Raw genomic sequence first — 25,532 nt, 5'->3', positions numbered from 1 at the left:
TATTGCCTAAATTTTCATCCAGTAACATTTTCTGTCTTTATTAAAAAAACCGCCGGTTTTTCTACTTTAAACCTTCTAATTAAGTAACAATGAGGAGAAAGATATCGTCGTCTTTTCTACTTTAAACCTTCTAATTAAGTAACAATGAAGAGAAAGATATCGTCGGTTTTTCTACTTTAAACCTTCTAATTAAGTAACAATAATGAGAAAGATATCGTCGTCTTTTTTTGCTTTAAACTTTCTAATTAAGTAACAATGAGGAGAAAGATATCGTCGTCTTTTCTACTTTAAGCCTTCTAATTAAGTAACAATAAGGAGAAAGATATCGTCGGTTTTTCTACTTCAAACCTTCAAATTAAGTAACAATGATGAGAAAGATATCGTCGGTTTTTCTACTTTAAACCTTCTAATTAAGTAACAATGATGAGAAAGATATCGTCGGTTTTTCTACTTTAAACCTTCTAATTAAGTAACAATGATAAGAAAGATATCGTCGGTTTTTCTACTTTAAACCTTCTTTTTAAGTAGCAATGATGAGAAAGATATCGTCGGTTTTTCTACTTTAAACCTCCTAATTAAGTAACAATGATGAGAAAGATATCGTCGGTTTTTTTACTTTAAACCTTCTAATTAAGTAACAATAAAGAGAAAGATCTCGTCGGTTTTTCTACCTTAAACCTTCTAATTAAGTAACAATGAGGAGAAAGATATCGTCGTCTTTTTTACTTTAAACCTTCTAATTAAGTAACAATGAAGAGAAAGATATCGTCGTCTTTTCTACTTTAAACCTTCTAATTAAGTAACAATGATGAGAAAGATATCGTCGGTTTTTCTGCTTTAACAAATGTTTAATTCTGGCAACAATTGATTTACTTGTTTCTGGAGCAAATATCCATGCATTTATAAAGAAACCACAATTAAATTATGATCAATTTTAGAAAGACAAATAAGGATATCTCCCAACAATGGTTACAAGAGTAAAATTTTTTACAAATGAAGGGTAACTTGAAAGTCACTTGAAGGCGTTTTTCAAGGTATAATTTGTCTCATTGACGTTGTATAAATCGTGTTTGTTCACAAGTCATTAAATCATTTTAAAAAGCATGATTAAGACTTGACGAATTTGAATTATTGTTTTACAAGTTTACAACCCTGGCATAATTAGTCAAGAAAACACTGCTCTAGAGATAACAAGTTAAATCATTTCAAACCAATAAAAAAACATGAATACATGTTTAAGTTGCAGGAAAATGAAAACAAAGAAAATGTATACTTTCGTAATTTTCTTCTTTAGATTTCTCGGACTTCAAGCAAGGTTAATTTTCCTAAATTTCATACAAAGATGACAATCAATAATAAATCAGGGACTTTCATAAGGAGCCATATTGGGTGTACAAATTCAAATATCTAATAATACAATTTTGAAAATGTCCTTTAGAGGAATAATACTATTTTTAAACAAATTTTCAAGGACTCAATTATATTTATAAAGAGAAAATTCTGTCAATTCCTTGCTGTAAAAATAAACTATCTATTTTAGAGCGAAACTATAAATTATGAAATTATTAAATTTACAAGAGAGAAAAAGTTCTTTAAACCCGAAAATTGAAGAAAGGGGGGGCTCTACTTTTCATACAGGTCGGATAAATTTTCACATCTTACTCCAAAACCCTGGGAGCAACTTCAATATCCTAGGAGCACTCCAAAACCATGGGAGCAGCCACCCATCCCTCTCCTGTAGCTTAATTAATAAAATAATATTAACCATTTCTGATATTCTTGAAACAGCGACCCGGCGTTTGACTGTTCTCCACCCTACCATATGAATAAAATATATTTTTTTGCAAAATTTGTTCACAACTATGAAGTTAAAAAAGTGAAGAATAAAACTTCTTTACTTTTTTAATGTCAGCCAGTTGAAAGTTCTTTAGAAAAAACCACAGGGGGGGGGGCTGGAAACCCTCCCCCCCCATGAAAGAATTAAGGAATAGTATTTAAAGGATTTTTTTGCAATTTTTGTAATGCATAGGGTAGAATGCAGGGCGGTAAAAAAGGCCGGCCGGTAAAAACAAATTTAACCCTATTCCTGGGGGGGGGGGGGGGGGTAAATCATTTGCTTACAACTATCATATTTTATCATTTTTTTGCACAAACATTTTTACTGCATGTATCATTTGTCACAATTGGACATCAAACATGAAATTTAGAGGGAGGGTGGTGGGGGTCAAATTGACCCCGCCCCCCAGCGTATCCTGGTTTTCAAGTACCCTATAAAGCCTGGGGGGGGGGCGCCAATACCTATTCTCTAAGGCTTAGAAAAAAGCCTTAGAGAATAAGTATAGGGTTGACGTGCATGTTCATAGACCAATTTTTCAAGGCCAGCTCATTAGACCGATAACTTTAATAGTTTGGGTGTTTTGAAGGGTTGAAAAAAAGGCCTAAAAAAGGGTCAAACAAGTGAAAAAAAATATTTTAGTTTTGTTTTAAACAAATATCAAAGTGTGACACATGTTTCTACATGCATTTTTCAAGGGCTTTTTAAAAATATAGTTTTAAGATCTGTAGCTTTAGTCACAAAAAAGTTATGGGCTATTTTAGATTTTTTTTTCAGAGAACAGACTTTTTTTCCCGCCCTGTAGGCTGTACCCTACCCATGAATAAAAAAAAATAAAAAAATGTTAGAAAAAAAATCCTTTAAATTACTATTCATTAAAAGTCAAAAAATGTCACGGGGATAGTGTCAAAAATGAGAGTGCTAGGACAAAAAAAACTACAGGGGGTGCGCCAAACGCCACCCCCCCTTCCCCAGCTTGTTTAGGGGTAAGAGATCCTCTAAACTTTTGTTATTTAAGCTACAGATCTTAATACCGGTATGTAATACCTCTGCACGTGCACTATAGGGAAGTTGCTGTGATTCTCGGAGGAGTGAATAATAAAGGAGCTCATCTTGAGATACCTGAAATATATTCACCATGGCCTTCAGGTAAACTTTTTTAATGTTATTTTTACTGTGAGATCCACAACACTGTGAAATTAATGTCGTCTTTGTCCTTCTCAAAAAGTTTTGAAATCATTGAATATCTCCTTTTACAAAATATAGTGTTTTAAATATTAGAACCTTCACAAGTTCACAATATTTGTTGCATGACCCGACAGAAAATATACTTTTGAAGAAAAAAGTAATTTTGGGATTCCCCAAATTCCCCAGGCATGTGGGAAATTTCCCAGATTCCCCGGCATTTGGAATTCCCGAAATTTCCCAAATTCCTTTAGGAATTTTAGGGTGGTATATTATAAGATTTTGGAAATTTCTCAAATTGCTGAATATTTGGGGAATTCCCCTAATAGCTAGGCATTTGAGAAATTTTCTGTATTTAAAAAATAAACAAAAAAAAAATGAAAATTTCCCAGATTCCCAGGTCTTTCGGGAGTTTTCCAGATTCCATTGTATTTGGGAAATTTCCCAGATTCTCAGGTATTTGGGAATTCCTCAGATTCCCAGGCATATGGGAAATTTTTAAGATTCCCAGGTATTTGGGGAATTTCCGAAATTTCCCAAGTTCCTTTTGGAATTTGAGGGTGGTATGTTTTTATGTTTTTGAAAATTTCTCATAAGACTGGATATTTGGGGAATTTCTCAAACCTCTTGGAATTTAGGAAATTTCCCAAATAACCAGGGATTTGAGACACTTACTATAATTACAAGAACTTTTAAATACAAGAATGCACAATTTATATGTTGAAGGATTCAATGATTCCGTGATAACAGAAATGATAAATATGTTATGTAATGAGTAATGATCAATGTTGTCAATTTGTGCATAATTTTGCATATTTTTCTCTTTTCTTTTGGAAACCTGTATTTTTATTTAAACAAATTTAAACTACACCATTTATATATGTCTTTATATCTTTGTGTGTGAATAAATCTTTATAATAAAAAACACCATCAATTGGAAATTTTCCAAATTTGAGGGTAGTATATTTTTAAGATTTTGGAACTTTCTTATAAGACTGGATATTTGGGGAATTCCCCAGACCTCTGGGAATTTTGGAAATTTCCCAAATAACTAGGCACTTGAGGTATTATTTGGGGAATTCACTAGATTCCCAGGTATTTGGGGATTCCCCTGATTTCTGAAAGAATCGGGGGTTTTATCTTTTAATTATAAGAAATTTCTCAAATACCTTGCTATTAGAGAAATTTTCCAAATACTCAGAGAATTTCACAAGATTCCCAGGTATTTGGGAAATTCCTCTAATTCCCAGGTGTTTCGGAAATTTCCAATTTTGACCATTTTTTAATTGCTGTCTTTTTAATCCATCTTTGTAACCCTGTGTATAGCAAATGTAATGATAACATAGGAAATTGAATTAAACTCAAACAAGTATTTTTATGTTGACAAGAAGTTGTCTTTTAGATTCCTGTGTAACTGATATTTTACTTCCTCGACACCCTAGCATGGAGTAGGATAATAAGAAATATATTTTCAAACCTTTTAGGATATGAACAATCCTTAAAAGACATACAAAACCTTAGAAAATTTTTTTTGTCAGTAATGATTGTAATTGTAATGATTCAATACAATTCTTGGTTAATAAAATATAAAAACAAGAAAGTACAGATTTTAATATCAATAAACAAACAAAAGGATATCTCTCCGATATCTTTAAATAAATTACTAACCCCCCCCCCCCTCCATGTTGTATCGTCACAATTCTAAGAATACAGTATTGAAGTAAATATATAAGATTAGGATCAAGTATATATTATCTAGCCAATCTTTACTAAGATGTCTACAAAAAAAAATATGGTATTATCCTTTCTAAAATTAGATATGCTGCAGCAGTATACCTTGAGAATGGTAAGCTAAAAAAAATCTTATTTAATTTTATTTTTTTCAAATATATTTTTTTAGATTTACAAAATAATGTTTTGTTAATATAGCTGAGATGTTGATTCTGTGTGCCACTTCGAAAAGGAACTGCTATTCACTCACCAAAGGCGAAGTACAATGGAATTTGCATTCAGGATTCCCGGACGATTCAAAATATGGAAATTTATTCTCTTGGACAGCACCGGGGTGTGTGAATAATCAAATGTTATTTTTTGAACAGATTAGATTTAATTTTTTTATCTAAGAATTGGAATATTTTTGGACATTAGTAACTTGTGTTCAAGAATAATTTTCTGATCCTTATATCTTTACAATCTAATGATGTAAGCTTTAATATTCTAAACATTAACTGTTTAATCTAGCTGAATTCAAAGCTTAAGATATAAAAACGTCAGGTTGCAATAATATAGGGATTATAAGATTGTAGCATTTTTTAGTGTGAATCCAAAAAAATCCACTTTGCATTATATTTTCTCGGGTATTTTAAGCATGATTTTTTTTAAAATACAAGAAAATATGTTTCATTAGTCCATGCACATTTTTAAAATTGTCACATTTTAATGTTTTTATTGTAGGGACCTGAAGCTATGGTTTCTGGGTAATATCCCCAGGATTCAGAGAGAATTTTTTGTTTATCAACAGTACTGGGACAGAACTAATACAACATTGTAAGAACTGTAAACTTTTTTTAAAGCAGATTCATAACCATCTAAACATTCTCCTTTTTTAGAGAAACCTTAATTGAAAAAAAAACACTCTGAAAAAAGAAATCATGAATTTATCATTCATTCCAGTACTTTTGAGATTATGGATGTGCCAGTCTATAAATAAAGGATTTTTCATTATTTTTTGATGTTATCATACCTTTCCCTTTCTCTGTTATTTATGTTGTAACTTGAAAAAATATATTTATGAAGAGACTACAGAATGCAATTCCAAATGACCCTCCTTGCAAAGATGGCATTTCCTAATTCTCAACGATACCCTTGAAACCTTTATCTGATCAAAAGAGTGGATGATATTGTTGTTTTTCTAGGTTAAAAATTGTTCAATTAGCAAAGTTGTCTCCATTGTTCCTCTAATATTAATTCCAACAACAAATCATCTTTATACAGTGTAGAGAAACCACAAACAATAAAAAAAAATATTTCATTCATTTCTTATCAGACAATGCTTTTAACATTACCTTTGTTAATCGGACTTTGCCAAAGTAAAAGAATGCATAAAGGCAACAGTACAATACATTACAGTACAGTACAGTACAGTACAGTACAGTACAGTACAGTACAGGCTACATTTTTTATTCTTAAATATTTTGTTGTTATCTAACATTTATTACTTAATTTCATTCCTGCCCTTTTTTGTTATTTCTGCCTTATTTTGAAAGATATTTTAACTGGATTTTGTTGTTTAGTGATGATGCAGCAGAATATTGTTCAGTAAAGCTTAATTTGGGCGGCAGGTAGTTTTTTTTCTCGAGAAATAGATTTGTAATTTCAGTCATAGAAGTCAATAGAGATGGACATCGTCTTTCTAAACGAACGGAATTTTTCTTGAACATTTGTTTTGTTCCGAAAAATTAACGAACAATGAACGAAAAAACTGGACCAGTCAGAGAAATAAAAATCTGTGGTTTTTTCTTTTAAAGGAAACAATCTAAAACTGTTAATGATAGTTCGCATTTTTTATCAATCAGTCAGTTACCAAACGATTATTAAATCGAATGTTTTTCTTAAAAATTAAAAAGAAAACCACGGGCAACGCCGGGCACTAGTAATAAATAAATAATAAGTTACCTTTTTATCCATTCTTAGATAAATAAATAATCAATAATAATTGACTATTTAGTGACCAAATTGTGAGCATGGGTGGATTAATTGGGTAAGAAGTTTGACTTTTTTATACCAATCTATAATTTCTCCAAATCATGCAGTCCCATCAGATATAAATGTTAAAGTCATAAATCTAAAACTGAATCGACCAAACTTTTGTGACGAAATTCGTAGATTTTCTTTAAAACTCGATAAAGGAATTAAGACTTTGCCACAATCTTTGTTTGTATAATTATTTATTTTTTCATGTCGTACATTGGATATTTCAAACTAGGAATTATGTTGAACAAATAATCTAAGTTTAAAATATCAAAGTTTTAGACCACAGACAGCTCGAGTTTGAAGCAAATTCTCAATGTCTTTGCATGTAAAATGTATTGAGCTTTGTATGCTTTATGACCAAATTATGGATTTAATGTTATCTCATCTTTCTTTAAAAGCAAAGGAGTCCCGCGTCAAAAAAACATAAATGATTAAAACTGATATCATGTAAGTTATTGTGTACAAACTACTTTCTATATTTATAATTTTTAGACCCAACTTGATAAGATTCAAATTTTTATGATTTTTATAATTTGTTATTTACAAAATATTATTTCTAATAATTCCTGGAAAAACAGCTCGGCTATAGTTAATATCTTCAAATCATATTTTTTGCAAAAAATCAAATTTGTGTCATGTTTTAGGTGGTCTAACAACTATTATACAAAAACAAGATTCTATTGTAAAGATCAAAATGATTTTACTTGTCCAGGTGAGAAACAAATTAAAAAAAAGGTTTTTTAAAATAAAGGGACCCAATTCTGAATCAACAAGTTACTTGTAAGACTATTTTCTTTATAAAAACATCAAACACATATCACCTTTCTTAAACCTAAGCAGGGTGAACAGATTGGTCGAAAAAACGCACAGTGTAAAAAAATAACAACACAGAATAGCCCATAATTAACCTTCTTGTTATTTTAGCTACAGACTTTAAACCTACATTTTTAAATGTCCAATTGAAATATAGAAGTTAAAATATGCATATTATTAGTTGTTAAACACGTCCCCAGCTGATTTAGCGCCCAGCCTCTAGGTTAAAGTGTTAAATGTCGTCTTCATATTTCACAATTTAGGCGGTAATGGTTTGGAGTATAGTTGGAAAGAACCAGATATTGAACTAGGAAAGGTAGATGGAACTTCATGTACGAGTTTTACTCATAATACTCATGGAACCAGTATACTTCTTACAGGTAGGAATATGTGGTTCTTGTACTAGTTTACTCATGATACTCATGGAACCAGTATACGTTACAGGAAGTAATATGTGGTTCTTGTACTAGTTGATTCATGATACTCATGGAGCCAGTATATGTTACAAGGTTCTTGTACACGTTATGATGTTCTTGTTTAAGATATTCAAATGCCAAAAAATTATATGATTTAAGTACTATCTAGGCATAGATCAATTCAGTTGCCTTAAATCGTGAGTAAAACTGACCTTTCATATATAGTTAAAATAAATGCCCTTCAGTGCTCATTTGAACTATAAGGAGGACTTTCTGAGTAATAAAAATAAATATAATCTCTTAATTTGTTATAGGTCGGTCTCCTGCTCAAACTGATAATATTGTTAAGGTGTTCTATGTAGAAGAGTGTTTTAAAGGTAATTTGTATTAATAATAAATCAGTTTATTCTTTATATAAATAGTAACCTCTAGGTCCGATTAAAACTCATGAAACCCTGGACACCTTTGTCTCAGATTCTAATGAGATAATTCTTGACTTCTTTTAAAATTCTGAGTTGAGTAAGTTGACTTTTACAGGGAAAACTTCAGGCAAACATCCCGTGGTTCTGTAGAGTTTCCCAATATAAATTTGAGGCAAAACGGTCGGTTCCAGAGTTATGATAAGACATACAAGAAGACAGACAAACAGAGATTAATCTATTATGATCAGTATTTATATGTGAGCTATATGCTAGCCTAACGGCTGGACCAACTTGACTGAAATGAAACCCATGGTTAGGTAATGTAAGTAGCTGTGTATGGTTTAGTGTGGCTGATTTCGAATATAGTCTGAACAGGGCTGTCATGACGACAGTGGACGATTTTCCATTCATCTTCGGTCCTGAGGTAATGTATATTGTGGAACATGTTGATGTAAACTATAAAGTTGGAAGATGACTTTTGAGCAATCTTTTATTTTTTTATGTATAAAGGAAATAGTTTTACCAGAATTAGCTTGAAAATCATGGTTTATTAATAGAAATTGGTCTATCTACATTTTATAATTGTTGATATTTGAGTTTGACTATTCCATAGTTTTATGCGCGCTTTAATTAATCTCCTTTTTTGATTTTTATTCTAGTTTTCTACTGGAGTTCGATTATTTAATTGGCAATATGGAAACAGCTGGACAGAATACCCGCCCATGAAAATTGCAAGGGAAATACAAGTGCATTCAACATTTTTACATTTCTAACCCTGAAAAAATATTTTTTTTTGCTTTAAAAAATGCAAATATCTTGAAATGAGATTTGGGAACTTTTGAAACCTGTTTGATATGATTAGAATTGATGCAGACTTTTTACGCACAGTTTTGGATTCCTGCAACTAGAAACTTGCTTTTTTGGTGCCAACTCCTTTAGCAGATGATTTAAAGACTTTTTTAGTACAAAATATCTACATCGATCTTTTAATTGGTTTATTTCATAGATGTTTGGTCGGCATTAAACCCTCATCCTTTATGGGTAACATGGATGGTTCAAAAAGAAATTTTAATCATTGTTTCGAGATTTGAGCCAACGTGCAATTTGAACCGTTGAATTGGCGGTTCAACGACACGATTCAAATATCTTAAATTCGGCCTCAGGATTTGTTGAAGCTCTATATAGATGTAAACTTAAAACCAGTATAAAAAGATGAAAATTATCAATTTTCAGTTCTGGTCTAATTTTTACGGAAAAATTGTTTTTCAATGGTTCTTAAGGTTTCAGCTGAACAGCATATATTTAATACTTTAGAATGTACTAAGAAGAAAGGAACTAGAGAATTTAAATAACTTTTCCCTAAAAATTAGACCAGAAATAAAAATTGCGAATTTGCTTATTACAATTTTGCGAATTTTCTGTGATTCTGTGATTCAATCTTTTTAAACTTTTAGATTTCGATAGAAATAATTTATATACACACTTTTGCTTTTCTGAACTTTTGATTTTGAGAGAAAAAAGTTTTTTTGGGCCATTGGAGTACCAAAAAAATATTAAAATATATTTTAAAAACATAAAAAAACACTTTACAGGAGAGTTGCACAAAAAAGGTACAATTTTGCACTAGGGGCCGCAAATCACACTTTTTTGACTCACCCTGTTCTTTAACTATTGTAACATTGTAAGCATATCAAAGGTCATCGACATCCCGTTACAAGAATACAGGTGTCAGAAACTGAGAGTTTAAAGCGAGTATCGTGTTCGTTAGGTTTTTACTTTATCTTGAATTCTATGTCAAATGCACATTTTTAAAGAGGTAAACACACAGTAGTTCCTGTTCCAATATCTTTCTTTACAAATTGTCAAGGTAAAAATTAGATATTTAAAAAAACAGTTTTGGAAAAATATTTTATTCAATTTTGATGGAATTTATCACATCTAATATTTCCCGTTGTAGGGTAATAAAGTGAAATTAATAAAATTAACGTTTTCACCCTGCTATTCAAATTTCAAATTTCATACCTAATTTGTCTCATTGTTGGGTGATAATGTTACTTAATCACCCTACAACAGGGTGATTAAGTAACTTTATAGACCTGCTATTCAATAATTTGAGTAAAAATGAATAAAAATATGTATGTTATTGAAATGGGTATCATGCGTGCGAAAAAGTTTTTGCTCTTCGGGGTGAAATTACTTTCATTTTGATCTTAAACAAACTAGAAAAAATAAAAATCCCGTCAAAAACTTTTTCCCACTTAATAATACCCATTACAATGACATAAATAGATGTAAAAATTGTATTGTGTTTATTATCATCGTTTTGTCTGAAAACTTGTGAACTTTAATCTATAAAATAAAAAAAGACATTCGTATATATGTTCCCTATAGCCGGTCAAACGGCTGAACCGAATGGGCTGAATTTTTTTTAGAGTAACAAAGGCTAAAAAATTCTAAAATTTTGTTTTCTTCAAAATTTCTTTTTAAATTATATTTTTTTTAATTTTATGGGCAACGCCATGCAATTCCGCTAATGATAAACATATATCTATCTAAATATATGTCAAATCCAAAAAATATTGAATAAAACTTCAAGAATGAAATTAAATGCTATTTTTTTATTTTCTTTAGAATTCCTAAATAATTCTTGCCTATACATTATTTTAAGAGCTTTCAACCAATTCAACAACAACACCAATAGAACGGACAACAACCGTAGAAGATATAACAACAACAACAATAACAACTACAACAACAACAGCAACAACAGCCACAACAACAGCAGCCACAACAACAGTAGTCACAACAATAACAGCCACAACAACAGCAGACACATCCACAGCAGCAACAACAACAGCAGCCACAACAACAGCAGCCACAACAACAGCAGCCACAACAACAGCAGCCACAACAACAGTAGCCACAACAACAGCAGCCACAACAACAGCAGTCACAACAACAGCAGCCACAGTAGTCACAACAACAACAACAACAACAACAACAACAAACTCAACTTCAACAACAACTGCAGAAGATATACAACCTGGTAATTGACTTTTGCTAAATTAATCAAAATTAAGGAGGAAACCTGTCATATATACTTTGCTGTTCTGTCTGTTTGTTTGTTCATTTGTATTCAATTAAGCGTCAAAACGACTAAACCAATATGGCCTAAATTTTGTGCGGGAGTTCACACGTCCCAGGAAGGTTTATAGATAATCAAAATTTTGAAAATTTGCCTCCAGCAATATTCGATTTTGATTAAATTTTGAAAATCTATGATTTTTTTTTAATATGCAAACGTTTTTTTATTTTTTTTTAACAATGTAAACAAAATGCAAATGTTAACAATTGAAATAAGCACACTATAAGCCTAGTATTGTTATATTCCAAATATCGAAAATTCCTCATAATAAATACCCTTTAACCTAAATTATAGTTTTAAGAAGTTCCTCTTGAGTAAATGCAAGACTGGGATTTATTTGGTTTAAGTATCAGATTGATACTGGTTTTGTTAAGGGATATGCACTGGTACAGATAAAAGAGGGATAGCTTGGACAGCAGAATATAATAAAAATGCTTACATGGCTTGTTCCGAAGGTAACCAGAGGAAAATTTTGTAAAGATTTTAATATAAAATCATTTTTGGAGTTTCTAAAGTGTATAAGGAATAATTTGCCAATTAAAAGTCAAATTCTACTGTTTTTTAACAAATCTTTTTACTTTTAATTGAATTTCAAAATGTATTTATCATAATTTTTAGTTCTTTTCTTTTCTCGGTATTATAAGGTTGAGATATAACTATGTTTTGTCTTAGATGATTTTGAGTCTGGAACAGCATATTGGTTTTGTAACGGATCCACTGGAGAATTCCAGACTGAACAACCTGATCGATCATCTTGTTCTAGTCCCTGGATAGATGATATACAGGACCAGGTACTGTTCTAGTCCCTGGATAGATGATATACAGGACCAGGTACTGTTCTAGTCCCTGGATAGAGGATATACAGGACCAGGTACTGTTCTAGTCCCTGGATAGATGATATACAGGACCAGGTACTGTTCTAGTCCCTGGATAGATGATATACAGGACCAGGTACTGTTCTAGTCCCTGGATAGATGATGTACAGGAACAGGTACTGTTCTAGTCCCTGGATAGATGATATACAGGACCAGGTACTGTTCTAGTCCCTGGATAGATGATATACAGGACCAGGTACTGTTCTAGTCCCTGGATAGATGATATACAGGACCAGGTACTGTTCTAGTCCCTGGATAAATGATATTAAGGACCAAGTACTGGTATAAATGTTCACATATGACTGCACAGCACTAAGTCAAACTTTTGGATAAATTTGGTTTAATTAAAATCTTTTTTAATTTTCTATTGAAGTTTCTTTTAAATAGTTTTATGTTTAATCTAGGTTAAAACAAAGTTCAGAAAGTTTTGTATTTTATATTGAAAAAACCGGATATTAAACAAATAAATCCAATTATTATTTAGCTAGATGGTGGATCTGAGACTGCTGTAAACATTTCTGAGGAATTCGATGAAAATAAAATTAACAGAAAAGATGTTGCTGCATCATTTAGTAATTTTTGTTTGAATGTAATAATGTAATTGGGTTTTTAATTTTTCCTATTTTACTTGGACTTTTCCCCCTTGGAAGAAAATTTTATTGCTCAATTTTCATTTGTAAATAAAGAAAATAATGGAAAAAATCTATGATGGAGAAGCATTAGGAGGCGACCTTATTTTTCTGACTGAAATATGTGAGTATTGCTCTGATTGGGGTATTTATTTTCCTGACTGAAATATGTGAGTATTTTTCTGATTGGGATATATATTTTCTTGACTGGAATATGTGAGTATTATTCTGGTTGGGATATATATTTTCCTGAACGGAATATGTGAGTATTATTCTGGTTGGGATATATATTTTCCTGAATGGAATATGTGAGTATTATTTTGATTGGGGTATATATTTTCTTGACTGGAATATGTGAGTATTATTCTGATTGGGGTATATATTTTCTTGACTGAAATATGTGAGAATTGTTCTGGTTGGGATATATATATTCCTGAATGGAATATGTGAGTATTTTTAATATGTTTAGTATCTGAGCTGATAATCAGGCATGGAAATGAAACAAAGTTGGGTGATAAAGAAGATAATTTCTTAGAAAACCTTCTGAACATTAGCAATGTGCTCATGATGGATTCTCTCCCATGGAAGGAGATTTCAAATGATTCTGTCAGATACCAGGCATCATCAAATATAGGTAATAAATAAAATAAAATAAGTTTGATTGAAATATATTTGAATATGATTTCATTAATTTATATTTCTTTAAAAAATGTCTTTTAAAAAATCTTTTTACAACAAGTATTTTCAAATAATTTTTGTATGTAATGTAGGGATAAATATCATAATTCTTAATATTTTGTTTTAAGTTAGTTTTGAAAGTTTATAGAAATTAATGAATAAAATTAAATAAAAATTACCTGTCTAGCGACCATTAATGGATAAAGTTTTCTTTGTATGATGCCTTTATATTCTGCCAGATTGAAAAATGTTGCATAATCTAAAGTACACACTTTTAAAGAATAAGATCTGAAGCCACACACATTTGTCCAATGGTACAAAGATTTACTGGTTTATTATAAAAAATGATAGATTGACTTGAATCTGGATTTATGGGCAATTTGCATGCACCTAAACACTGAAAAACATAAGTGTTTAAACTAATAATTGAAAGGCTGTCTAGTGCTTGCTAACTCAGCCATATCTATAAGCTAAGACCGGTTAATTTGTAATAAATTGTTTTTTTTCTAGTTTTGGCAGTACAATCTGGAGGATATCAATTTTTGGATACATTATCAGCTAATGAATGCCAGATTTTCTCACAAGGAAATTAATGAATTTTTTTATTCATTCTTCAAGCATTGCAGAGAAATCCAAAAAAAAAATAACCAGTTGGTCAACAAAACTGAAGTAAATATCAATACAAATGTTTAGACTGATTTAAAAATATTTTTTTTTTTAATTCATAAATATATAGAGTATCATGAGTTGGAGAAGATTAAACTTATGCTAAATACAACTAAACATGTCAACGATTGCTACAGGAAAATAATTGACATAACACTTTTTTACATCAAATTTTTAAGAACAGAAAATGTGTAGAAAGAAACCAAACAAAAAGTTATATCAAATTTGATGCACAGAATGCCGAACTCTACAATATGTCTGCCATCAGCTGTTTCAGCTGAATTAACAGCTGACTGCTACCATGTGGTGTCAGTAAATTACCTGGACATTCAGAATAATGAGACTGCCATGTTTCCTGAACAAATTGGACATGAGTCTACAAACCACCTCTTTAATAATATTATTGGACTAACTATAAATAATGATACAGAAAAAATAGTGATAAATCAGACCCAAGGTACATTTTTCTTTTTTACACAGTCAAAATATATATTTTTAAGATTTTGCTTTTCAATTTTATTTTTGTTTAAAATTCAAAATTCATATTGAAATATTTCAAATTCTTTACATTTTTAAATATCAAATACATTAACATTTTGTAAATTGCATTTTTTATATTTTATTATTTTATTGTATTAAGGAAATGAACCGGTGCAAATATTCTTCTATAATATTGATGAAAAGGTATAGAATAAAGTCAGAAATAAGAAGAAAGTCCAATTTAATTGTCATTATAATTTTTAAAACTTATTTCCTTTACTGCAGGCAGGACAAGATGCTGTTTGTGGCTTCTGGGATTTTGATTCAAAGAACTGGTCTCAACATGGTGGGAATTTAAAACAAAAACTATTTTAGATTATTTTAAAATAATTTAACTTTTTAAGTGAATGTTAAAGTAGCTTCAACAATTTTTACATCTTAAGAGTTAAATTTTTGTCTAAGCAATATTTTTCCATTAGATATTTTTCATTACAGTTTTTTGCTACTTGGGGAATCATTTTATGAAACTATTATTTATTTTATGATTCTTCCTCACTTCATCATGAATTTCATAATGAACATGCTATAAAGAAATCATAGTGCTACAATGTTAAATTAGCTGTACAATATGGCAATTAAGTTGAAATCAACTTTATTTTTTGACTTCTACTTTGTTTCAATAAGACAAGTACATAAAATTACCTAAAACACTATAAATTTGACATGACGTGCTATAAAGTTTTTGGATTTAAATTTTCTCTATATCTCGAAGGTTCTTACCTTTTTAGATTATATTTTGTCCCTTGCTAAAGCTCTTGATAAAATTAAATCTGAAAAGGCTTGAGAACATTTCTGTCCAAAACCTTTATAACACTGCGAACCAAAATAACAGTTTTATAAATAGTTTTTAAAGAATTATATGACAACATGACAAAAACATTGATAAAATAGGACTGTTTACTTTTTACATCCCCAGCCCAGGCAATCACAGCCATTGGAATAATTTTTAATTTGATAATAATAAATAATAATAGGATGCTCTCTGAATTTGAAACTATCCAAAAGTGGTGTTATTGTTTGTGATTGCTATCATCTCACTCACTTTGGAATTTTCATGGATTATTCAGGTGACCATGTACATTTGATCCTAGTTTTTATTTCATCTTTTCAAACACAAATTTTAAGCATTTGAATTTTTTAAAAAGTTTAGATTTAGCTAAATCAGTTTTTTGTGTCAAACGTCAAGAAATTTTGTTAACCCTAAACGAGGGTTAGCTATTTCTCATTTATAATTTTGCTAATTCAGGAAAAGGGCGAGTAAGTCATTATGATTTTACAACTGCATCCCAGGTAGAGATGGAGATGTTTCCGTTTTTAATTAGTTCGTTTATCGTTACTAAAGGACCCATTTCGTCCGGTTTTTTTATAAATAAAAATAAAATAAATAAAAAAAATTGATTTTGTTCAATCTTATATCATTAATTTTTCATCTATTCTGTTCGTTTTCTTACTGAATGAATGTTCAGTAAAATCGTTCATTCAGTAAAATCGCTCGTTCAATAAAATTATTTGTTTAGTAAAAAACTTTCGTTTTTTAAAAAGTTTGATCCAAAAAACCGTTTGTTTAGTAAAAACCGATCGTTTTTCAAAATCTTTAAAAACTTGCTTGTTTAGTAAAAAACTTTCGTTTTTTAAAAAGTTTGATCAAAAAAATCTTTTGCGTAGTAAAAAAACAATCGTCTTTTTCTAAATCTTTTGGAAAATTCGTTCGTATTGTTTTTGCAAGTTTTTTAAACGATTTTAAATCATTATTGTTTTTCGTTTGTTTATAAAAAAAACAATAATTTTTTCATCCTTCGTTTTTTTCTGGAACAGTCCATTTTGTCTATTCGTTCCGTTTTGTTGGTTAGTTTTGGTTCTGGTTCTAATGGATGTTTGTGTTCCCAGGTTGGATTATCTGTGTCTATTATTAGTATTGTTCTCACAGAGATTCTTCTTCTGCTTGTCAAGTAAGGTTATTTTTTCTCGCAAAAAAGGTTCAATTTTACCTGGGGGAAGGTGGAATCAGTTACTTTCAGAACCTGAGATACCCCCCCCCCTCCTCCAACACTTGCTTTGAAGTTAATGATAAAATTTGTTTTAGTAAGACTGCGAAATGGACAGATAAACGATTTGCTGAATTTCAAAGAAATGTTTGGCTTCTGCTCGGTAAAAAAAAAAATCTTTTTTTAGCTTACATAATTTTAAATTTTTTTTAAAAGGTCAATTTTCCTTTCTTGTGCTGGTGCCCATGGCCTCTGTTGTGTCCAACACTGTTTGTGAATCCTTTGGGGCACTTACTTTACTCTTTTGGTCACTTTTCTTCACTTGGTCAGGTAGATAACATTGGGAAAGAAATTAAGTCTTTGCCTCTCAAATTCCTATATCTTTGCAACTCAATGTCATAAACCTGAGTTATTTCAAATTATTCCGAACTCAAATCCCCCAAAAACTGGTTTTAATTGAACGCCGGCTTAAATCTTAAAACATTGAATACAATTTTAAGTGAACCAATCATATTTAAGCCGCGGCTCAAATTCTTTAAATTCGGGCTCTGAGGGATCAGATGATCTAAGTGTGAACAGTTGAAGTTGCAAACGTAGGGAAGTAAAATTTGACTTAGTGGCGGAGACAATTCCTTGAAAATTAATCAACATATCTGTAAAAATAAATGTCAAGTTAGAATATAGTTTTCTTAAAATTTAACAAATTTAGATATTTTTAATGAAATATTTGTATGTTAATATAATTAACCAAAAAGACTGAAGAGTGTGGACGTTAATTAATTTGAAGTAGTGTAATATTTAAAGTACGAATTTATTAGGATTCAAGAGTGCACCCTAGACCTTTGAACCGAACAGACGTATGAGCCAAGCTCTGTTTGTTCAACCAAAGGCTAGGGGACGGGCACTTCATGGACAGCTCTCAGAAGGCTTACATCATGTGGACTTACATGATTACATCTTACATGATCATATCTTCAGGAGTACAATAAACCATTGATGAGAAAGATATCTCAGGTTACAACAGATCAGAGGAATAAACCATTGATGAGATAGATATCTAAGGTTTACAATAGAATCAGAGATATATGGTTCCACCTCAACACAGCTAGTTCAACTATGTACACACTCTAATATTCCTGGTGTTTCTATGGTTAAAAACACTGGAGACTCAGAGGATCACTGGAGCTGTAGAACAGACAAGAGAATCAGAGAGATGTGGTTCCACCTCAACACAGCTAGTTCAACTACCTACACACTCTAATATCCCAGGTGTTTCTATTGTTAGAAACACTGGAGACTCCGAGGATTGCTGGAACTATAGAATGGATAATAGAATCAGAGTAATGTAGTTCCACCTCTATACAGCTGGTTCAACTCCCTACACCCTCTAATATTCCAGGTGTTTCTATGGTTAGAAACACTGGGGACTCAGAAGATAATACAGGCCAATGAATCCAGGTGAAAGGAGATCATGAGGGCCTATCAATTAGATATCAATTAGATGGGAGATCAACCGAGATGCAGAGCATCCTACAGATAAAGGAGATATTGCGGATATTGAGGATACTGCAGATATTGTGGACACTGCAGATATGGAGGATACTGCAGATACTGGGGAAGTTGCAGATACTGTGGAGACTAGAGATCCAGAGCAGATTGATAAAGAGCTAGGATGGATCACAAAGATCACAAGCTATATGAACCACAGGAGAACTGCAAGTATGAAATCATAGATCTACAGCAGATTGACAGAGAACTAGGATGATCATAAATTACCAGCTATAAGTATCACAGGAGAAGATCATAGGTCTGTAGCAGATTGATAGATAGCTAGGATTGATCAGGAGATCACCAGTTACATTATCTATAGAAGGATTAGCTGAGACCACATCTAGCCCAGCAGGGAACAGAGGCTCACATGAACTACTGTGGGACTCTTCCTATATAGGAGTTAGTGGAGACTTCAAATCAAATCAAATCAAATCAAATCATTTATTAGGCCACAAGTTAACAATATTCATATTAATAAAAATGACTATACAATTACATATATATATATTTTGTGGCCGGGGAGCTACAAGATAGCTCAGGCTGTTTTCACACGAGCTCCCCTGGTTCAGAAAAATAATGATTAGATTCAAACATTTTGCAATGTGCCTTTATGGAGCACAAAAATGGCGAAGAGTAGCGGCGGTGGCGGTTGGAGAACAGGAGGCGGAAACATGGCGTCAATCTTTACAGTCACAAATAAAAAAAGTTTTAGGCTCAATAATGTAGAAGATTGTTCTTGGTCAAGAAATATTATTACTACATGTTATTCTAATCAAGATCAAGAATAAGCTGAATATTTCTTCAGACAAGGATACATATATATGATATTCATTATATGTATCAAGTATTAAAAAATATGAACAGATCATATTGAAGACCATGGAAACCCCAATTTAATCTAGGAAACTAGAGTTGAACAGGTATAGCAAAATAGCCGATTGCATTCAAAGTTCGATAATCTATCCAGAAAATGTTGCTTAAGTTTATATTTAAATTCATTTTTGCTAGCAATACAAGACAAATCTGGGTCAAGTTCATTCCAACAGGAAGTGAAAGAATACAAGGGAAATCTATTTATAAATAAATTTTTACATCTAGGAACAAAAAATTGATCTCGATTTCTTAAGGGGTATTGGTGCATCTCAATATCTGAATTCCTGGGGAACACTGGATCCATATAGAAAGAAGGAAGGGCGTAACTAAAAGCTATGGAATGCATGAACGAAAGTTTTTGATGAAGAATAAGGTCCGTGAAGGGGAGTATCTTTAATTCATAATATAGAGGTTCAGAATGAGCATTATATCTAGCTTTAGCAATTGTTCTAATACATTTTCTTGCTGTACTGCTGAGAGACTCTTCCTATATAAGAGTTAGTGGAGACTTGCTTTACCGCTGAGAGACTCTTCCTACATAAGAGCTAGTGGAGACTTGCTTTACCGCTGAGGTACTCTTCCTATATAGGAGTTAGTGGAGACTTGATTTACCGCTGAGGGACTCTTCCTGTTTAAGAGCTAGTGGAGACTTGCTTTACCGCTGAGGGACTCTACAGATATATGGAATATGGTTTAATATAAATAGATATTAACAGATATATTTGTACCAATAAAATGAAGATTGATAAACCCACTTATTCAAGATCTTGAGAGATAGATATTATACACAAGATGAGAGGTTTGGGTAAATTATGAATTGGTACTGGGAATGAAAGTGAAGTCTTGTATTAACCCTCAAGATGAGGGACAAGGATTGATCTTGATTTCCCTAGGATTTATGTCTGGGATTGTAACGATATCAAAGGATTAAATGTTACAGTAGCTCTCTATCATGTATCATGCCTGATTCACAACGGTACCCTTAAAAACTTTTTCTTTTCAAGTATGAATGAGACAGCCATACTTTTCTTTGAAAAAAAGGAAAAATTTTCAATTGTGATTTCTGTATAAAATAACGGATTTCTACATCAGAAACAATAGAGAAAAATTTTTTCAAACTCATTATTGATCAGATAAAAGTTTAAAGGGTAACGCTGTAAATCTGATATACGTACCTCTCTCTAAATCTGATATACCTCTCTCTAAATCACTATGACAATACGTAAAATCATTTTTTTAAATTCAGGATTAGAGGGATTCATTTTATACCGCCAAATATCATTTCCGTTTGAAACCAAGCACATTAACAAAATTATCCTATGCATGAGGTAAATTTTAAGAAATAATAATTTACAAATCATAATCATAAACAATTAAGTGCATTGTGTAGAATTGATTCTGTAAAATACGTGGATATAGACAGACATTGCATAGATGGACTTTTATCTTAACAAAATCATTTTATAGACGTTCCATAGATTTGACATTTTATAGATAAAGACATTTTATAAATAAAGACAAAAAATATGTTTCTTATCGCGTAAAAATTACAGTATCTAATATGTTAAAGATAAATAATTTTGAAAAGGGAAATCATTTACCTATCTATAAAAGTTTTTTTTGAAAAGCCTTATGTAAAGGTCCTGTTCATGAAATGTACTATTCTATGAAATGTACTAGGTGTAAGAAATTCCATGTCTATGAAATATCCTTATATGAAATATCCTTATATGAAATATCCTTATATGAAATATCCTTATATGAAATATCCTTATATGAAATATCCTTACATGAAATATCCTTATATGAAATATCCTTATATGAAATATCCTTATATGAAATGTCCCAACACAATTTTGTCATTGGAGTTTTCGGTGTAATTTGTTTTTCTTTATGCGTATAATTTCTTTTTATGAAGTCCTCATAAATATCATTTCGCAGAAATATCGTTTACTATAAGGAAAATAATTTCATGTCTAAAGTTCTTCTTTTCTTATCTTAACATCTAATGTCTAGGCTGAATATGCATATTTTATATTCAAAAAAAAAATTAAGTATGCAAGATTAAATAGTCAAGATTTAAAATACAAAGGTTTACAGTTATAACCTTTAAAAATACAAGAATTAGAAAATAAGAAATTAAAAACAATTGAATTCATTTGATTTTAACTTATTAAGCTATGCTGTTCCTTTGGCATTAAGTTCTGTTCTGTTTATGATTTCAAATTTTACAGGTGTAGATTACTATTACTATTATTATTATTATTATTATTATTATTATTATTATTATTATTATTATTATTAAGTATCAAACTCTTTGCTGAAAAAAAATCAAAATTTTTTTTATGATAGAAAGTAAAATGTTCATAAGACAGGAAGCGGAAGAGGATGAGGAAATTGGACACCATGAGGTATAAAGATAAATGAGATTGTTCACGTAATTTCGTCCAATTCACAAAATTGTATTTTTCAATTACCTGTGTCTAATAATAAAGAACGACAGAGATATCCTTATTTTTCTAGTTGAATATTTCAAGTGAACGGTGCGTCTTTTAAACCTCTATCTAATTAAGATGATATTCTTATTTTTCTATCTAAGTACTAGTATTGAGTGCCTTCGAGAACATTGTTTTATCATTCGTTCACCGTGTTGTAGATTCTACATCTTTTATTTCTTTAAACCTCTCAAAGCACTCTATCTCACGTAAACCAACCTAGTTTAGTGACTCCTATTTTCAATTTTTTTCATATTTTGATCTCTTATACAAAATCCGTCAAAAGTAAGCTTTTCTATTTAAATATTAAAATACTAGCCTTAGAGAGCGCTTCGCGCCCATCTTCTAAATTAATTGTGAACATGTTCTCTTTGTGTAGATCGTAAAACAAAACAAAAATAATTCGCGGATTTTCACAAAAAATTTCGTGGATTTTCAAAATTTTCAAAAATTTAATGAAGATCAAATTGTGATGGAGATAAATATTTGAAATTTTGATCATTCATAAACCTTCCCTAGGGTCCCTAGATGTCCCACAAAAAATGTGGGCCCGATCGGTTCTGCCGTTTTGACGTTTATTGGATACAAACAGACAAACAAACAAACAAACAAACAGACAGACAAGCCAAATTTATATATAGATATGTTCCAACAAAAAGTTAAAACTCACTTTTAATCTGTACTTCTTGTTCAAAATGATCGAGTATACAGGGTGTCCCAATAAACATGGGAATTAAATGCTTCTATATCGTCTTTGTTCCATTCCGGATTATTTCATAAACATAATTTTGTATTATAACGATTAAAACATTTAACATTGAAAACTACTAGTCTCAGGATTTCCTAAAAGTAGTTTACTTTTTTTTACCTTCAAAACTGAGATATTAGAATATTTGTCAGATTCATGGTTATTGAAAATCAACAAATACTGTTTAAATGTTTAGTTTAAAGATACAAAGAAGGTAGATCAGACCACATTTTAAAAAAGCTCATTAGATTGCCATTCAATCTCTTTTTGATGCACTTTATGATAGTTATCAACTGTCGGATATCAAAGACGATATTTAATACTTCTCTCAATTCCCATATTTCATGGGAAACCCTGTATACCTAGGGTGAGGTGACCGGTGTGTGCTGGTTGAACTCCGACTACATCTGGATCTTCATCTCCTTGATCTCCCTGATACTCATCTTCAATCTTTTTGTTATCATGAAGGCGGTGGCGGTAGCCTATCAATCTGCTATCTTTAGGTAAACCCAGAAATTCGGAAACATCGAAAGAATTTACAAAATGTCGTCTTGACAATTTTGAAATGGGATTTACCTCTGAGAATCAAATAAAACCTAAATCTCAGTATTTGTAATAAAAAAGAAATAGGTAAATGTTACGGGAACAGTTTTAAAGTAATATTATAAAAAACATCTATTTAAAATGAAAAAATTATTAAATTCAAATAATAATTGGAGCAAACCTGAGTTTCTCAGGTTCCTCTCTTGGATATGTTCGTTTTGTGATTTGTTTCGTATTTATAGAATATGATCTGTTTAATACTACAAATCTTATGCAAAATCTTAAATATATACGTTTTGGTATAATTTTGACACAGCTTTATATCAATTTCTCGAGACAGGAACATCCGATAGAATTTTTAATTGTTTAATTTTAAAATTGTCTCTCAACTGTCAGGTTTTTATGAAAAAAAATTATAATTAAATATATGATTTAAAGGAAACAGTCAAAGGAAATGTCTCTTCTCTCCTCAATGAGAAATATTCTCATCCTCTGTATTATCCTGTGTTCTGGCTTTCTTGTAGGACTCATCCCATACTCAGAGGTATAGTACACGGTACACAGTATCATCATGTGTACCGGCTTTCTTGTAGGACTCATCCCATACTCAGGGGTTTAGTACAAAGTACACAGTACCCTCCTGTGTACCGGCTTTCTTATAGGACTCATCCCATACTCAGAGGTATAGTACACAGTACACAGTACCATCCAAATGTACTGGCTTTCTTATATAACTCACCCCATACTCAGAGATATAGTACACAGTACACAGTACCATCCATGTGTACTGGCTTTCTTGTAGAGCTCATCCCATACTCAGAGGTATAGTACACAGTACACAGTACCATCCAAATGTACTGGCTTTCTTATAGAACTCATCCCATACTCAAAGGTATAGTACACAGTACACAGTACCATCCATGTGTACTGGCTTTCATATAGAGCTCATTCCATACTCAGAGGTATAGTACACAATACACAATACCATCCTGTGTTCTGGCTTTCTTGTAGGACTCATCATTACACAGTACAAACTGGGTATCATCAATAGTTCATTACTATTTGTATGATTAAAATTAAATAAAAAAACTAATTGAAAACATTTTTTTTTGTTTTAGCCTCAACAATGGGTGTTCCTTCTACTCAATTCCTTCAGTGGATTCTATATTTTTCTCTACACATGCTTTCTCTGTAGAAGGTTATTTATTTAATTCACTTTTTAATTATATACTAGACCCAACCATGGATAAATAATTATCTATTGGCCCAATCTATATGGTAGGCCCAACCATAGATAAATAGTTATCTATTGGCTCAATCTATACGAAGGCCCAACCATGGATAAATAATTATCTATTGGCCCAATCATATGCTAGGCCCAATCATGGATAAATAATTATCTATTGGCCCAATCATATGCTAGCCCAACCAAAGATAAATAATTATCTATTGGCCCAATCTATACGAAGGCCCAACCATGGATAAATAATTATCTATTGGCCCAATCATATGCTAGCCCAACCATGGATAAATAACTATCTATTGGCCCACTCATATGCTAGCCCAACCATGGATAAATAATTATCTATTGGCGCAATCATATGCTAGGCCCAACCATGGATAAATAATTATCTATTGGCCCAATCTGTGCTAGCCCAACCATGGATAAATAATTATCTATTGGCCCAATCATATGCTAGCCCCACCATGGATAAATAATAATTATCTATTGGCCCAATCATATGCTAGCCCAACCATGGATAAATAATTATCTATTGGCCCAATCATATGCTAGCCCCACCATGGATAAATAATAATTATCTATTGGCCCAATCATATGCTAGCCCAACCATGGATAAATAATAATTATCTATTGGCCCAATCATATGCTAGCCCAACCATGGATAAATAATAATTATCTATTGGCCAATCATATGCTAGCCCAACCATGGATAAAAAACATATATTGGCCCAACTCCAAGTTTTCTTTTACCCTAAAATCTTTATAAAACATATTCTTTACGTTTTTTAAAAACTTTTGATAAAACCTCCAACATTTTAAAACAGTATTCTGCTAAAGTTTTTTTTTTAAACTTTGCAATATTTTAGTATTATCTAGTACCCAATCCAAATTTTCTTTCTTTAGGAAAATGCAAGAAATGCTGAGAAAAAATAGATTATATGGATATTCTAAAAGCTTAAATTCAGCGATGAGCATGAATACCACTGTGCACAGGAAAGGGAAGGACTCCTGAAATAGTAATGATACCGTTGTGTAGAGAAAATGACCAAATTAAGTATTTTTAATCAAATAAACAAATATAATATTTATAATATTTATTTTCTTTCTTAATAATTTCTTCTTCATCTATTTTATCATG

At 31.2% G+C, this 25,532-nt stretch overlaps 1 protein-coding gene across 1 annotated transcript; it reads left to right on the top strand.

Moving 5' to 3' along the window:
* The first annotated feature begins 1,191 nt into the window (after positions 1-1,191).
* Positions 1,192-25,487, top strand: LOC111697739 (latrophilin-like protein 1). Its single transcript, XM_023467843.1, has 37 exons — positions 1,192-1,315; positions 2,901-2,983; positions 4,422-4,467; positions 4,837-4,865; positions 4,949-5,084; positions 5,474-5,566; positions 6,313-6,360; positions 6,747-6,779; positions 7,417-7,484; positions 7,849-7,965; positions 8,316-8,378; positions 8,741-8,847; positions 9,083-9,159; positions 10,238-10,290; positions 11,092-11,469; positions 11,943-12,023; positions 12,241-12,359; positions 12,928-12,966; positions 13,130-13,196; positions 13,542-13,706; positions 14,261-14,335; positions 14,487-14,553; positions 14,653-14,873; positions 15,057-15,100; positions 15,182-15,242; positions 15,931-16,023; positions 16,203-16,246; positions 16,844-16,905; positions 17,040-17,104; positions 17,158-17,271; positions 20,612-20,693; positions 21,544-21,599; positions 21,718-21,776; positions 22,975-23,111; positions 23,590-23,695; positions 24,270-24,349; positions 25,298-25,487. The coding sequence occupies exons 1-37, from the start codon at positions 1,224-1,226 to the stop codon at positions 25,404-25,406; spliced, it is 3,369 nt and encodes a 1,122-aa protein (XP_023323611.1). The 5' UTR covers positions 1,192-1,223; the 3' UTR covers positions 25,407-25,487.
* Positions 25,488-25,532: the final 45 nt, after the last annotated feature.

This window comes from Eurytemora carolleeae, unplaced genomic scaffold (genome assembly GCF_000591075.1).
Source record: "Eurytemora carolleeae unplaced genomic scaffold, Eaff_2.0 scaffold4, whole genome shotgun sequence".
NCBI classification, from domain to species: domain Eukaryota; kingdom Metazoa; phylum Arthropoda; class Copepoda; order Calanoida; family Temoridae; genus Eurytemora; species Eurytemora carolleeae.
The sequence above is the reverse complement of the archived record's forward strand: the minus strand, read 5'-3'. Positions and strand labels throughout refer to the sequence as shown.

What these genes read in the sequence shown, in the direction of transcription:
- LOC111697739 (XM_023467843.1), top strand. Translation starts at nt 1,224, where the DNA reads ATGAATACATGTTTAAGTTGCAGGAAAATGAAAACAAAGAAAATGTAT. An exon ending in AAATGATTTTACTTGTCCAG is followed by an intron (nt 7,485 to 7,848) that starts GTGAGAAACAAA and finishes TTCACAATTTAG; the next exon opens with GCGGTAATGGTTTGGAGTAT. An exon ending in CTGCTGTAAACATTTCTGAG is followed by an intron (nt 12,967 to 13,129) that starts GAATTCGATGAA and finishes TTGTAAATAAAG; the next exon opens with AAAATAATGGAAAAAATCTA.